The 16,082-nt window shown below is 46.7% G+C and overlaps 1 protein-coding gene across 5 annotated transcripts in view; it reads left to right on the top strand.

Annotated features, from left to right (window-relative positions):
* col4a6 (collagen, type IV, alpha 6) overlaps window positions 1-16,082 on the top strand; it is a 59,491-nt gene that overhangs the window by 34,649 nt on the left and 8,760 nt on the right. For 3 of the 5 annotated variants that reach the window (XM_086021445.1, XM_086021455.1, XM_086021477.1), the window contains 26 exons: window positions 2,531-2,665; window positions 2,810-2,854; window positions 3,420-3,539; window positions 3,633-3,695; window positions 4,748-4,783; window positions 4,862-4,924; window positions 5,021-5,056; window positions 5,141-5,182; window positions 5,264-5,353; window positions 6,913-6,966; window positions 7,041-7,103; window positions 7,192-7,236; window positions 7,305-7,358; window positions 7,486-7,555; window positions 7,800-7,910; window positions 7,998-8,159; window positions 8,395-8,445; window positions 9,213-9,299; window positions 9,394-9,551; window positions 9,674-9,856; window positions 9,954-10,137; window positions 12,126-12,170; window positions 12,756-12,827; window positions 13,684-13,791; window positions 14,769-14,987; window positions 15,062-15,220. In XM_086021445.1, the coding sequence (XP_085877571.1) occupies window positions 2,531-2,665; window positions 2,810-2,854; window positions 3,420-3,539; window positions 3,633-3,695; window positions 4,748-4,783; window positions 4,862-4,924; window positions 5,021-5,056; window positions 5,141-5,182; window positions 5,264-5,353; window positions 6,913-6,966; window positions 7,041-7,103; window positions 7,192-7,236; window positions 7,305-7,358; window positions 7,486-7,555; window positions 7,800-7,910; window positions 7,998-8,159; window positions 8,395-8,445; window positions 9,213-9,299; window positions 9,394-9,551; window positions 9,674-9,856; window positions 9,954-10,137; window positions 12,126-12,170; window positions 12,756-12,827; window positions 13,684-13,791; window positions 14,769-14,987; window positions 15,062-15,220 (2,455 nt within the window). The remainder of the gene's footprint in view (window positions 1-2,530; window positions 2,666-2,809; window positions 2,855-3,419; window positions 3,540-3,632; window positions 3,696-4,747; window positions 4,784-4,861; window positions 4,925-5,020; window positions 5,057-5,140; window positions 5,183-5,263; window positions 5,354-6,912; window positions 6,967-7,040; window positions 7,104-7,191; window positions 7,237-7,304; window positions 7,359-7,485; window positions 7,556-7,799; window positions 7,911-7,997; window positions 8,160-8,394; window positions 8,446-9,212; window positions 9,300-9,393; window positions 9,552-9,673; window positions 9,857-9,953; window positions 10,138-12,125; window positions 12,171-12,755; window positions 12,828-13,683; window positions 13,792-14,768; window positions 14,988-15,061; window positions 15,221-16,082) is intronic. The other 2 variants (XM_086021471.1, XM_086021464.1) reach the window with 2 other exon arrangements.

Raw genomic sequence — 16,082 nt, 5'->3', positions numbered from 1 at the left:
TGCGAAGAGGCCTGGAGAGAGAGACCAAAAGTCCCGCTCGCATTATTAGGCACATGAGAAAATATTTGGAGATGCTGAAGGGATCAGCAGGTGTGAGAGAGGGAATCATGGCTATATTAGTCCGGTAATTATTTGTTGACGGCAAATCATAAAATGCACATTTCCGAGGACGCTTTTCTGTGACTCTTCCAGTCACTCTATTTCTGTAACGTTTGATCTGGACAATCTGCGTAAGGGTCCCGCCGCCTCAGCGGCCGTTTTTTTTTCTGTGAGCCTGCATGAGGCAAGGGCACCAAATGCCGCTCGTTTGCCGCTTCTCCCCCAGCACAATCACCACCAGCACCAAATTCTGCTCCCATCACCATCCTACAGTGAGCATGCAGTGTGACAGTTAAATCTTCGCCCCGCCACCAGAACAATACGACTGGTTAAACCCCCCTACGGCCTGAGGGTGGACATCCAGGACAACACGCACACTTTCACACACACACACACACACACACACACACACATACTCGGCCGCCCCAAAACTGTCTGTCCAAGCGCTCTCCCGCTCCAGGAAGTGAGGCAGAACCTCGACGGGAGCGCTAAGTCCAGAGAGCTTAGCCGCCCCCAAAAGGCCCCATTGTGCCCTTTGTGCCGGAGGGGATTTGGGCCTACAAACTGACCAGTGTGCTGGAAGATGATGAGGCTGGAAGGTCCGCCCGCTCGGGGCTGACCGGAACGCAGAACGTCCACTCCCTGGCACGGAAACAGGCTGCTTCCAAAGGCCCCGGCCCGTCTGCGGCTCAAAGCGTTGCTACTTGAAGGCGTTTTCTGCCATCGGTTTTGAGCCAAGGCTTTGCTTGTGCTTTACGTGAGAAAAGCGCACGGCCGCACCGTCAGATATAATTGTCACAATCCATATCCATCTGGAGGGTCACTTTTGATGGTCTCACTCTGTTGCAGGTTTTTTGGTTGTATCATAGCATTTTGCCGCCAACGTTTTTTCACATGGATTTAGTTGAATTGAATTTTTACAGCAGACTTGCGCAGGCTGGGCGCTGACACTGGAAAAAACACAACTTGTATTTTGGGGCCTACGTCGGTCATTTCAGTTGGAAAAATGAAAGGGACAGTGTGTAAAATGCACTTGCCATCTAGCGGTGAACTAATAGAATGCAAGGACCTAAGTTGGAAGCGCGCACAAAAAAAAAAAAAAATGCGGGCTGAGCTCAAAATTTCAAGGCAACCAACTTCAACTAAATGTTTAAAGTTTTGCTGTTGTGAAAATGGGCTTCCCTGCATTTCTTTGTCCCTTTTATGGCACATTGTTTTCTTTGTTGCGCTAGAAAACAATGTTGCCAAACGTGTCACAACAGTCATTTACGTTCAAAAGTTTTTCCAACTTAAATGACTGTTTTAGGCCCAAAAATACAAGTTGTTTTTCTGTATTGTATTATGCATAACACTTTGAAAAGTATACAAACAAGCTGTCCTCCCTCCACTCCTTCCGCACTCAGATTACACTTGATTTAAAGTACATGAAGTCCATCCATTTTCCCACATCATCCGCTACTTGAGCTTCCAAAGGAAACGTGACCAGCCATCACCTCCAAACAGAAACGAAAGAGCCTCCTCTCCTCTCCTCTCCTCTCCTCTCACCTCGCCTCGCCGTCCCCGAGACGAGCTTGACCCGAGGCGTGTTCCGAGGCCAGCAGGACGAGAGCCACAAAGAAAGCAAAGCGTGAGCCCGCCCGACCCCGGCGGGCCTGGCGTGAGAGAGAGAAAGTGGGACTGTCTCCCGCCATATTCGCCTCCGTGTGAAACCAGGTGTGTTCGCAAGGCGGAATCCAGACGGCGCTGACAGGCTGACTTTACCTCGCGCCAACCCTCTCATCACCTCAACACGGCTGCCCCGAGGCCTGCGGCACGCCCGCGCTGCTCAAGTCGACGCCGCCGACGTCGGTTGTCAACTCGTCATTAGATCGCTCTCACAGAATGACTTATGGCTCAAAGGTTGCAGATTGCGCTCACCCGAGAGCCACCGCAAAGTGCGTAGAAAACTCTTTACATGCATAATATTGATCGGGCGCGTGCGATATACTGATGCTCGAGTTCATTTTTCGGCTGTGAAATGAAACCCTCTGACATTTGACACGCCCTTCTCCTTCCTCCCCCTGTCTCGCGTATTTCCTCTCACCGGCTAAAATGGGAGCTAATGGCTTCAACTGTCAGTCATCTTCACGTGTGTTTCACAGGGTTGTTCCTTCTCGGCTCAGCTCACTCCTGCAGCTTCACCGCCAGCATTGTGATGCTCATGTTATTTTACTGCCCCTCTGTGGTGGATATTGGAAGTGCAGCGCAATTCTTGTGACTTCCTCATTTTATTTCTAATCCTTATTTGTATTCATTTATTTGATTATATAATTGATTGTGACCTAATATCACAGCCCTCCCCACACCGCCCCCTCTCCACCTCATTTACGAACGACGTGGTGGACATTTTAGAACAGCACCGCTTTGGTGACCTTGTCTCCTTTCTTCTCAGGGTCGTCCGGGGCCTCTCGGTGAGGTCGGTCAGAGTGGGCCAGAAGGGCCCCGTGGTGGCCTGGGGCCTACGGGGCCCAAAGGAGAGAAGGGCCATATTGGCTTGAAGGGACCATCGGGCCCCAAAGGAGACAAAGTGGGTGTTCTAGATTGGAACATATTTGCCATTTTGTTGACCACGTACGGGCAACACTCTGAAAACTAAATGAAAAGTTGTAGCAACAGTGAGTGTAAACAAGCAATTTTGTTCATTGAATGATTGATTTGATTAATTCGACAGGGGCCAATGGGAGTGCCAGGATTTCAAGGAAATGATGGAGTACCTGTAAGTAAACACAATTGAAGCAACTATGATTCGGGATGGACGAGTACCGATACCGGGTATCAGTATCTGATCGATACCAGCTTTATTTCAAGGTATCGGGTACACTTAAAGGATTGCCGATACCAGCCACCAATATAAGGCAGTAGTTGGCACTACTCTGTTTGACACATCAACAAATCGTCATGTGTGTCCGCTAAGAAAAAGAAAGGTCTTTGTTCACGGTTATCTCTTGACGTGTTCATTAAAATGGAATGTATCGAAAGCACCAGTGGTATCAATTCTAACTATGATACATAAAATATCCAATGTAGTGTTAATCAAATGTCAAGCTCAAACCTCAACTGAACAGATGAACCTGAAACCAGGAGACTAAAATGATCTAAAAAAAAAAAAAAAAAAAAAAACACAGAACAACAACAATCCAAAGAGGAATAAGGGATCTTAAAACAAAAGCTGTTCTTGCGCAATATTAAATCCTAAGAAAGTGCTTAGTTTTTTTTTTTTCTTAGATCGTAGCCTCTGCCCAAGTTGACTATTTTTATTTATTTTCTCCTGGTGAACTTAGGGTCACACTGGACAGCAGGGTGGGCGAGGACCACCGGGACTGGACGGCTGTAACGGGACCAGAGGGGAGCCTGGATATCCTGGTTTTGGCACCGGAGCGCCCGGGCAACCTGGATTCGCAGTAAAGACAAAGCTTCTTGTTTGGCTCCATATACTTTTCCGACCTGAATAAAAGTTCGGCGCTCAGTAAGGATGTTGTGCCGTGCTCTCCCAGGGACCGTTCGGGCCAAAGGGTCAGAAAGGAGAACCTCGATACGTCACTGATGGCGGCGTCACGGTGAGTTCCTCACAAACAATTTATTGAAGTTGTGTCAACACCTAACACAGTATGTCTTGTCATCTTGTTTTTTTTTTCTTAATATTAAATGTACTTTAGACTGAGTATTAACCACCAGTTTCCGTTTTTTTGTTTTTTTGTTTTTTATCTGTGTCAAAATCAGTCATCGTAGTCTGCAGTAATTACTTTTGGCCACTAGATGACGCCAAAAAAGCCAAAGTACTCTCACTCGGCACTAAGGTGGAAGTACAGAAACTTCTAAATACAGAAATGGTTCAACTTCATACTTAACCGCAAGATTGCAATTAAAAAAAAAGCACTTTTTGGCATATTCGTTAAAAGAGTCATTCTGAATGAACAGTTGTAGCTAAATGAAAAATTGGATGTGGTCTGTGGCCAACAACCAATCGGAGACAGACGGCATGTCTCGCAGCATCGACCGCTGACCACTTGCTTTGTTGGCCCAGAAGAGCAGCTCATTCCTAAAGAAGTGTCACCAACTGTTAGCGGTTTGAAGTTGTTGTTTTTTTTGGGGGGGGGTGAGAAAAACAAAATCACCCCCAAAAAATTCTAAAATTACTAGAAAAGTCTTTGTAACTTGGTATGTGTTTTTCAGATTAGATAGAAGGAGGAGACTTTTTGAGTGTGGAAGCTGCTGGTTTTTAGGCTGGCACAAGAAGTCAATGCTTCAATGCTTGTCATTCTGCTAGCTAAGAACATTTTTTTTTAAATCTCTTAAATAAGGCCATCTTGCTTTGAAGTTGTCACCCGTTGTGGAATTTATCTTTTTCTCTTTATATCTGGCCATCATCCGCTGAGGCAACAAGCCTCTTTTGACAACGTGAGGTCAAGAACAAAGTTATCGGAGTGAAAGACAAAAGTCGCCACAAACAGAAAAAAAATCTTTAGTAAAGCATATCTGATAAAAAAAAAAAAAAAGTCAAGCATTTGTATTTTGTTATTTATCAGCACTGCCTGCAAACTCACAAACTGTGGTAAGGAAGTATCCTTGTGCAGCGTTCTAAAACTCTCTGTGTATGTGTTTTTTTCAGAGTTTACCTGGCCTTCCAGGAGAAGACGGTCGACCTGTAAGATTTTTTTCCTATTCCCTCAAAGTTTCGTGTAGCCATCTTTATCCCGATTTGACAATGTGTGTGTCGCTGCAGGGCACCAGAGGTCCCGACGGTGCCGTCGGGTTCGCCGGTCCACCAGGGCCGGAGGGATATCCCGTACGTTCACGGAAACGCCACATGAAGTTGTCGCATGAAATGATTTGGGTTGCTGAGTCAAGTTGTGTTGTTTGTTTGTTTGTTGTTTGTCTTCAGGGCCCGCCCGGTCTTCCCGGTCCACCAGGGCCAATGGTAAGTATACAAACAAACAAACGAGACATTGTGACTTTGTAACTCAGAGACAACTCCAAGTGCATCTTGTCAACTTATTTTTAGGGGAGTCGTAGTGACGGCTATCAAGGCGAAAAAGGAGACAAGGTATGCGTTGCGAATTAAAAATCTGTTCATCCGGCTATCTCTATTTTAATTGGATCCAAACGTGTGTGTTTTGGCCTTCAGGGTGACTTGGGGCTTCCGGGACCGAGCGGTACTCCAGGTGACGGGTCTCTAAGAAGCGAGCAAACCCTCACGATCTATAAAGGAGATAAGGTAACAAAGCGCGGGAAGGAGAGACACTTTTTCTAGTTTTAAGTCCACTGTTGATTCCTGCATAGTTCCCATTCCACATTTGAATATTAAGCCATTGACGTAGCCTCCGTTATTCACTCGCTTCTCTGCCTTCTCTCCATGACGTGCGCACACTTACAGCTGGCAACTAGCCACTCTAAAGCAGTCACTCGTGGACTATTTGAAGGGAAGATGCATGTTCAGTGTGTAGAAAGCTTGGCAAACTTCACGATCACATCTTGGAGTAAAACAGATTATTGCTATAGCTCCACAACGGAATACTACTTACTTACCATAATTTGGTTTTGCAAGAAAATGATCTGAATTTATCACCCCGTATTGTACGAGCGTCGATTAAAAAAAAAAAAAAAAAAGAAAAAAAAGAATCAAAGGAAATGAAAAAAATAAACAAATAAAAAATTCGTATTTACATTCTAACATCATATTTAATGTCGAATGTTACAAATTTTGTGTATGCAAAATTTATATCATAAAATAAGTTGTCGTGCGTCGTTACGGACATTTCATTTCCTGTTTCTGGTGCGGTCGCAGCAGTACAGTTTAATAAGAGCTTAGTTGCTTTATAAGTTAACTCCTTATTACTTACCTCATTGACGTTCTTCCCAGCACTGGTTTCATGACAAACAGTACATGTTCTGTTCTCATACAGTTAGTCCGCATGGTTGTGCATCAGTTAGCCACATTAGCCCGCTAGCATTGACCACAAGCCGTTCGCGGCATTTAATATGCACGCATTAGGGCGTGTCGTTGGCGATTTGGATACTGCAGAGTCACCTAACAATGTAACGATTGTTGCTCCTTGCAAAGTTACCGTGGGAGGGTTTGGAATTTAGCTTCAAATATATGTGAGCTTTTCATAACATTACCAAGTGTAAGTATTTTTTACGGCCACTAGATGGTGACATTACACTGTCTTTTGTTAAAATCATAGCTAATGCCAGTATTTTGGGTCTGGAGCCTGGGGCGGCTTTATTTACATGCCGCATTTCATACACAAGGTGACTCAATTTGCTTCCCATGATTAAAAGTACAACCAAAATCAGTTAATTTAAATACATTTCAAAGCAAAGTAAAGAAATAAAAAGTTGCTTCCTAGATTTACGACAGTGTACAATGAAAGATCAAGATTTTGGAAAACGTGATTTTCTAAAAATCCTTTCAATGACCTTAATCACAGGTAAGGGGAAAAGAGAATCACTTTGAACTTGGATTTCAAAGCATTTACATCTCATTTGTATGTTTTCAACCTTGATTCATTCATATCATTCACTTTAAGAATAAATGATAACAGGACACAAGTACAGAGAAAAAAAAAAAAAGACTTTGTTAGGGGGTCATTATTGACGGGAAATGCCAGTACCTCTCAGACTTTGTTTTCAGCAATTATTTTCAAACGTGTACTATGTATTTCGAAACAAATCTCTGAATTGGCTTTCGAGGGTCTTTAAATGTGACTTCAGCTCACATGAAAATTGACTTGGGTTGCGTTTTCTTTCTCCTGCTCTGCCTTTGCCTGAAAGGGGGAACCTGGACAGAAGGGGATCCGAGGATTCCCTGGCAACCGTGGCGCTCCTGTAAGTGCTCTTCCTTCAAGGGTGTCTCTCCCAGTCCGGCGTTGTGAACCCTTGTCATTTTTCCTCAACTTCAGAGCCCTTTTGGTTTCCGTGGCGAATTTGGAGAGAAAGGAATACCTGGATACCCGGGGGCAAGAGTAAGAGCTTCATATCTTGAAATGATATACAGCAATTAAGAATTAAAATATTGTGCCTCTTGTGTGTTATTTCCTGCGTTGTCTTCAGGGTCCTCCGGGTTTTAACGGACCTCCTGGCCTACCAGGACAACAGGTAGACTTTAAAAAATGGAATTGTTCACCTCTTTAGCAGAGCTAAGTCGGTCGTGTGTTATGTCCCAGGGATACAGAGGGACCCCAGGATTCCCCGGGCAACCAGGATTCAGCGGGCCCAAGGTAGGAGGAGTCTCACATGCTTTCCGTTTTCATTTTGTGCGGCTTCCTTGGTCATTCCAGTCTTAGATGGTCAAACTTGACTTGTGATACGAATTGAACCAAAATTGTTCTGAATGCTGTCTGCTAGGGAGACCAGGGAGAACCCGGCCTCCCGGGACCTCCTGCTTTTGTCAGCGGTCCAAGCACGTCGGTTCAAGGTAAAGTTCGACGCTGAAAGTCCAAACTGAAGATATCCTGCGCTTTCAGGGGTAGCAAAAGACTTTTTAAAGTACGTGTTTTGTCGTCGTCGTTTGTAGTCGCTGGGTTACATTCCTCATGTCGTCGGCAGAAAAATAAATACCCAAGTGTACCTGAAAACTGGACTCGAGTACACGTATTGTTTGCGCTTGTACTTGTACTTTTTGCTCCAAATGTTTTTTGGGCCTTTTCTTTGGCTCACAGGACCACCGGGTGAACCGGGCTTTAACGGACTTCCAGGTGCGCCCGGGGACCAAGGACCTCCCGGGTTTCCGGGCCCGCCGGGCCCACCGGGACTTGGAGGGTTTGGTTCAGGTAACGTGCTCAGATGAGACCACTCATGCGAGCATGTACGGCGTCCTTCTGATGACACTTGTCTTGTCTTTGCCGATTTCTTGTCAGGAGGTCGTCCCCCCAGTCCGGGTTTCCCAGGCACCCCGGGCCCAAAGGGAGAGAAAGGTAGCCCCGGCATACCCGGCTATGGCACTGAAGGACTCCCAGGCTCCCCTGGACTTCCAGGGACCACAGGGCCTCCTGGACCTCCCGGACCTCAGGGCCCTTCCGGTATGCTGACACAGAACCAGTAACCAAAAATCCCCTTCCTGTCATCGGTGGTGATGATCACATTAGGCACATTTTTTTTGGTTTGGCTGTTGTATCTTGATGATTGCATTAACCTGATGTCAGGGACTCAGCAGCAGCATCATCATCATCATCAGGCAGGCGTTATGCATAAAGCCATGAAAGCCAGTTGTTCTTGTAAGTAAATCCTGGCTGACTGACTTTACTGTCCTCCAAGGCCGACCTGTTGAGCCCTGCGTCATCTATCCCGAGGGGGAAAAGCCCACTGGTCAGTCAAATGCAGGTATCCCCCAGGTAGCAGCCATATTGCCATGGTCGCCATGGCAATATCCTTGCTCGCCTGGGCGAAAAAATCAATCCAAAGCAGCCCAGCAAACTCAACTTTCAAGCAGGCGGTAGCTTAACTCTTTTGACTCTGTGCAAGGTGTAGTGGTCATTTTGGCTTATTGGTCTCTTGACTGCAAGCTGCTTTGCTCATTTTTGGCCACAGGGTGTCGCCAGTGAACAGAATTCATTGATTTTACTTGCAGTAGGAGGGACACATGCAGGAAGAGTTTGTGCTCATGCAAATCACGCAGTCATTGCACAATACATCACGGCCATATTGCCTTGCACCAAATGTACACATTCGATCCCGAGAGGCACATGAGAATTAGAACCGTAGGCACGGCAATGTAAAATCAGTGAATTGGGTTCACGCTTAATGTAAAGCTGTGTTGTATTGAATGAAGAAAACAATCTATTGCTTAAAATAACCTTGCAGTTGAAGCCTGCCAACGCTGCGATGGCCAATGAGATCAAACTAACCCGGATTTCACACTGCGCACTGCACTGAGCTGCTCACTTGTCATTTGAGCAGTGGAAAATTCAAGAGCCACTGTAAGCATGAACGTTTCCAATTGCCATTTTGCGCCCCGAGCCAGTGCGGGTGGTGCCAGCAGCAAACAGTGTGAAATCTGAAAGCCACAGCGTACCCCCACTTGCTTTGAAGTCCCTCTCGTCCACTCTTCAGTCAACGCGCACGTGTCGTTGCAGTTTCTCCCGGTGCCAGCGTCCCGGGGGTCCCGGGGCTGCCCGGTTCCCGAGGACCGCCGGGAAACCGAGGATATAAAGGATTCCAAGGTACGGAGCGCCGATGACTCGGCAGTTGAACGCTAAAGGAGACTTTTGCCCTTGTAACCCACACCGCCTTGCTCCTCGTCCTCCGCCCCACAAGGGGATCCCGGTGACTGCGACTGCATCGGAGGCGGCTCCTCGGGGCTGCCCGGGCCTCCTGGATCTCCGGGCGCCAGCGGCAGCCCCGGCTTCCCTGGACCAAAGGGTGAGGCCGGTGACACGGGCTCACCGGGCTATGGCACCGTGCAGGGACCTCCTGTGAGTACAATTTGAACCCTTGAACGTGTCGTTGTTCTACCGGGGCGCCCGGTTGTTTCTACTTTCTCCCCTCCATGATTGTGTCTACGTCCAATCCTGAACAAATTGCGCTCCTCCCTCAGGGCCGTGCTGGCGAACGTGGTTTCTTTGGCCGTAAGGGAGAAAAGGGGGCGTCTTACTACACCAACTATGGTTTTGGAGTGAAGGGAGAGCTCGGAGCAACTGGGCCCAGAGGACCCACTGGAGAAACGGGAACACCAGGCAGGGACGGATCGCCAGGCTTGCCTGGAACCCCCGGACCCCCAGTGAGTGGCTTCAGTGACCCCCCCCCCCCCCCCAAAAAAAAAACATCAAGAGGAAGTTGGCTGAGAAAGCATCCTTAAATGTAAATATCCTCTCCAGGGTGACGCTGGCTTTGGCACACGCGGAGAGAAAGGTTTCCCGGGGTTCCCGGGATCCAAGGGTCGGCCCGGAGCGCCTGGCGAGCCCGGCGGCGGCTATGCGGGTACGCCCGGTTTCCGAGGAGAGCCCGGAGATCCCGGTTTCTCGGGACTGCCGGGGCCGCCAGGTTTGCCTGGACCAAGAGGTAAGCGGGCGTGGACGTCGTCTGTGTGCGTGAGTGTCTGTTGTGTGTCATATTGTCCCCACAGGCTGAAACGGGAATCAAACGTCCGTCATGAGCGTTGCCCTCCTCCTCCTCCTCCTCCTCCTCCTTCAGTAGTTACCATAGCAACCACACCCAAACACTTTAGGAGGGTTACGCAGCTACCTCGTGGATTCAGCCGCAAACTTTGGAAGGATTTTTCTCCCCCCAAAGCAGCTTCCTGCCCTTCCCGCCTCGGCTGCTGCAGCAAACTGTTAACGTCACGATTAATGGTCTCCATTAATGAGCTTCTACCCTTGCTCTATAATCTCTCTCGTTGATGAAACGCTTCATCAGTAGTGCACTGATTGTTGTGTCATGATGAGAGTGAAAACCTGAACCGCCACTGTGATTCTTTAGCCTCAGAGGATGCAGATAACAATCCCATTTTGAGTCCGAAGCGTCAGCAGAGGTGTCAACTTCATTTTTGCTGCGGGCCATGTCGGAAATCTTCTCAATGTCAAATCAGCTCATCATTTTATTGCGGTTGTGATTCACTTTTTGGCGGTCTCGCCGTATCGTAGATTTTTAAAATCGTACTTATCAAATTTTATTTCGCAGATTTTTTTTCGCTGACTCGCACATCACTCACCAGGCCAGGCCTCGCCTTTTAAATGGGAAGTAATAATAAAAATACATTTTGTTTTTAAAGCGCTTTTCAAAACACTCAAAGACGCTTTACAACAAGAATAAATGAATACGTAAATAATAGCTAGAGTCAAAACAAATAAAGTCAACTCAACATTTTTTTTTAAAGAATATGTTCTATGCAGGCCCACTAGTTGAAACAAGGCATTCTGATAAATATTGCGTTTGATAAAAGTTACTCCACCCGTTTTTAGCCATCTCTCGGGGCAGCCATTTTGTCACTTCTGTCACAGTTTCTTAGGTAACGACCAATCACAGCTCACCCGTTTTCCGAAGCTGAGCCATGATTGGTCGTTATCAGCCCTGAGCAACTGCGATGTCATTTTCAGTCGAAAGAAGTGACAAAATGGCTGCCTCGAGAGATGGCTAAAAACGGGTGGAGTAACTTTTATTCCACAAACGCTAATATTCATCAGAATGCCGTGTTTCAACTAGAAACATAGAACGTATTCTGGAAAAAAATATGTTTGGGTTGACTTCCCCTTTAAAGCCACACACGTTCAAAGTCACAGATACTACAGTGTGGTATGTTATGATGGCAGGCCCAAGTGGATAAAAATAACCCCTGCTTCTCACATGCGTGTTTTCCAGTCCGTCATTTTTTTTTTCAAGCCAAACCAAACTGTTGTCATCAGTTGCTCAGTCGGCCAGTCAGTACGCAGCGCTGAATCGAAGCCAGGAATGGCAACAGACAACCGGTGGAAGCCAAAATGAGAGGAACAAAAAGCCACTGAGCAACCAACAATATGCGTTTTCTTTGCTTTAATGCACCACCAAAAAAAAAAAAAAAACATGTGGTGAATTTGACACCCGTGCTCTAAAAGAATCCCATAACTGATCAAAGTCTTGCATCCTCCCAGGCCAAACGACACAAAGTTGACTTACCTGCAGAAATGACTGTGTGCTCTCATTGCGCAACGCTAATGCCAAACAAGCCGTTTTTGTGCTCTTTCGTACGAAAGGTTATTGTCACCGGCGGGAGCAAAGAGACAAGCGTCAAATTGCTCCTGCGTTAAGTGCAATAACCTGTTTGGAGGCATTTGGACAAGCGTTTTTTTAATGTGCTTTTGCCTTAACCAGATGAGCCTTACGTCATCCAATGGAACGGATTGCTGATTTTGCTGATGCTTTGTTTGATGAACAAGATTTGGCGCATGCAAATGACCCGACTGGCTTTGTATGCTGCAATTTTCCACCTCTCCCTTTCTCTCTTCCTCTGCATTCCCGCCCGTCCATCCGCCGCTCTGTCCCGCGGACGTCCTTGTGCACGTGCATCTGTCCAGGGGAAAACGGCTGCGGAGAGGTTATTGACAGCCAAGAGGGAACGGGTGGGTAATGAACTTTTTCATCGGCCGGCCGGCCGGGTAACAGGCTGAACCTCGGGAGCTTTAAACGCGGCAACTCGGCGAGTCCCGAAGAGCACGCAGGGTGCTGCGCAAAACGACTTGCGGGGAGTAGAAGGTTTCGTGTCACGCGTGGGATCGGGATTCGGACCCATAGGCGGACGTGGCGCGTAAGTTGTAGAGTAAAAAGTCTTTATCGACGGAAACACAAAGTAAGGACAGAGAGCTGGACCGGAAGAGAGTTTGCATCCTCACTCGAAGAAGGTTTGACGTACTGACACCGTGTCACTGAGTAACTCCACTTTATAAAACATCAGACCTACAGTATATGACATCATAAAGGACAAAGCAGAGAAAGGACCATAGCAACTGCGTAGCAACTGATACGTCAAGTAACAACCAGTCCTCACATTTTGTTTGCAAAGTAGTGATGGCACGAATGCAGGCAGCAGCAATTCTGTGAATGGACATGCATGTCGCCATCAGAAATGAGTTTTTTTATTTTCAATTCTAGATTGAATTTTGCTTGCACTGCTGCTCCACTGGCTAATTGTGTCTGACTGCTCCCAGGCCAAGTGCTTCCCTGCACCATTCCCGGTGAGGTCGGACTGCCCGGGTTTCCCGGTGTACCTGGACGACCAGGTAAAAAAAAAAAAAAAAAAATCTTATTTACAGGTTCTTTTTTTCTAAAGGTGCGGATCGGCAGCTGTTTTTAGAAATGTTAATTCCATGCCTAGGAATGAAAGGAACCGTTGCTACCACTCTTACCTTACTTTACTGATGACTCGCTTTGGAAAGTAACTTGGTTACCTTACTGATTTCTTGATTTGAAAAGGAGCTAAGTTAGATTACAAGAGACTTTAATAGTTGCATTCAGCAGATGGCAATAACCCCGCTTAACATAAAAATGACACCCGCTTTTGCCACTTAATTGGAAGTGTGTTTTTTAACAGTGACATTTAAGACTAAAGTTTGTTTTTATCAAGAATGAAATAAAGACAACCTTTTTGACTTTCCATAATATCTTTGATTTAAAAAAAATAAATAAAAATGCGCCGTTTCTGGATCTCACTTAACATAAATGGGCCACTTGTTTTTTTTTAAACAGTCTGACAAAACTTCGCTTCACATAAATACATAAATTCTCAAATAAAGGCAGACTTTTCATTTAACGCTCAATGTTGTAATGGCAAAACATAACATTTATAATAAACTAGATTGTTTGTTTAAATGTAATGATTGCATTTGGGGACCTCCCGCAGTCACAAAACCTGGTGAGACTTTCTGTGCTGTGCGATGCATGTTTTTTTTTTTTTTTGTCTTATCGAAGCTAGATAACACTTGACTGGAAAACTGCTAACACGGCAGATTAGTTGCTACTGGAAAACGTGCACATTTTGGAGTAACACGTTACTTTGTCACGCGTTAGCGGCATCACTGGTCAAGAAAGATTTGTTCAAATCAAAAAATGGTTTTGACAACTGTTTGTATCCGTTAGGTCCAAAAGGTCAGCCGGGCTTGCCGGGAGGCTCTGGACGACCGGGATTTGACGGTGGCAAAGGAGAGAGAGGAGACTCCGGCTTTGGAGGACAGCCTGGACCACAAGGTAGCCAGCCAGTCATCCGGATGGAATTATTCCACGCAAATATTCCGAGATTTGGGGTCAAATTTCGGGATGATCCAAAAATGCTTGACATATGAACGGAAAAATGGACCTTTTCTGAACCTTTGGATTGCGCAACTGTTCAGTGATTCCGGTGCTTCTTGCACAACTTGCTGTTCTCTAAGAAGACTGACTGTATGGCAAAATCGCTGAGCAATGTGACCAGAATCTGAACCCAAATGGGAACAGGCACGAGTCTTATCAATAATACGCGAATGCTGTCGCAGAGTCAAGCGACTCAAGCGAGCGTTTGTGTGAGAATCACTTCTAGGCTTTAAATCTAAAACGGCGCTAACTGAGGGTGCCGCATTGCACCATGAAGACGTAGTCCTACGCTGTTCGTAATTTTGAAATATGGTATGTCGGCGCCGTCCAAAATATCTCTTCAACCCACCAGTTGAGAATAGCTGCTGTAGAGGATTGTTTAAAGTGGAAGTCAACGCAATCATTTTTTTTTTCAAGAATATGTTCTATGCAAGCCCACTAGTTGAAACACGGCATTCTGATAAATATTGCATTTGCGGAATAAGTGTTAATCCGCTCGTTTTTAGCCATCTCTGGGGGCGGCCATTTTGTCTTCTGTCGACTGAGAATGACATCACAACTGCTCACAACGACCAATCACGGCTCAGATTCAGAAAACAGGTCAGCCGTGATTGGTCGTGGTGAGCAGTTGTGATGTCATTTTCAGTCGACAGAAGACAAAATGGCCGCCCCCCCGACATGGCTAAAAATGAGTGGATTAACACTTACTCCACAAATGCAATATTTATTAGAATGCCGTGTTTCAACTCGTGGGCCTGCTGGGAACATATTCTTGAAAAAAATATATTTGGGTTGACTTCCGCTTTAAGTCCCGTTTTAGTTGAACCAGGAAATGCATTGGTCGATCGAATCATTGATTTTGCTTCCATCCGCAGGTTTTCCCGGACCCAGAGGTGATGCCGGATTCCCGGGTGTGCCAGGACAGAGTTTCGACGGCGGCAGGGGGAAGGATGGGGTCCCAGGACGCCCCGGAGCCAAAGGCCAGCCCGGAGAAGTCCTGGGAGCCACAGCGGGGCCTCCGGGACGGGATGGTTTTCCCGGAGGCCCCGGAGACAAGGGCCAGCCTGGGACACCAGGAGGGTCTGGATCACCCGGTGCGTCATGTTGATGGCGTACAGCCACACCAATAGCGTGGACTCCAACTCACTGACTGCTTCGGCTTGATCAGGTTTCGACGGGCGCACGGGTGTTCCTGGACTTAAAGGGGAGCGTGGAGTCGATGGTTTTCCCGGTCTTCCTGGTCCTCCCGGACTCCCGGGCGATCCGACCGTGGAAGTCCCCGGTCCGCCAGGAATCGACGGCAGCAATGGCCTGGGCGGCTCGCCAGGTGAGGGAAAAGCGTCACCTCGTCGAAAATCCACCACATTGCTCAGCGCAAAAAGAAGGAAGAGGAGCAAATGTGATTGTTGACTGTTAAATTGTCATCTTTCTTCGTTCTCCCCATTTGCGAACCAGAGGTCACAGCACACGTTTTGTTGTGTTTAAACTCACCCGAAAGATTCTCTCTCTCTCTTTGCTTTTGTATTCCCACGTCTTGTGACTTTCCTCCTCCTACCTTTCCCGCCTTCCCACATACCGCCATCATCATCTCCATCCGTCCTTTCATCCCTCCACCCGTTTCCTTTTGGTGTTGGCTCGTTCCAAATAGGCTGTCAAGGTGAGATACTCCCCCTTTTCCGCATATTTATCCACCCATAGTCCCATCCGCTCCATCTTTTACTGCTTCCGGCAACGGCCTGCTCATCCGCGCTCCGGCTCAAAATGTCCATGAACACCGGACGGAGAAGGTCAATTGAACATTTCACAAGCAACGATCGTTTTGTGCTGATTCTGTGGACATTTTAGCCGCGAGGCATCCGCAAGTGTTGTTCTTTCCAGCTGTTCTTTGGCAACTAGCACCTAACATTTGTAGTGCATTGGCACGCTCACGTGTCATCTGTCACTCTGCCATTTCTTTGCACTAGGCTTGTGTGACCACAAACTCAACAAGGCTTCATTCTTAAAAAAAAGGACTTGTCATTTTCATCACGTCACACTGGCTCAGTGGACATCTTGAAAATTCTTTTTTTAAGAATCCAACGGTAGAATTTAGTTAATCCTTGGTGGTTTGAATATGCTAATTTAGTCTGGAATTGCACTATTATTATTATTTATTTTTTTTTTTAAGAGTATTTGCATCTGAAGTGATC

This window comes from Filicampus tigris, chromosome 2, assembly GCF_054856515.1.
Source record: "Filicampus tigris isolate MCC_2025a chromosome 2, RoL_Ftig_1.0, whole genome shotgun sequence".
NCBI lineage: Eukaryota > Metazoa > Chordata > Actinopteri > Syngnathiformes > Syngnathidae > Filicampus > Filicampus tigris.
This window is presented reverse-complemented; position numbering and strand designations above follow the sequence as displayed.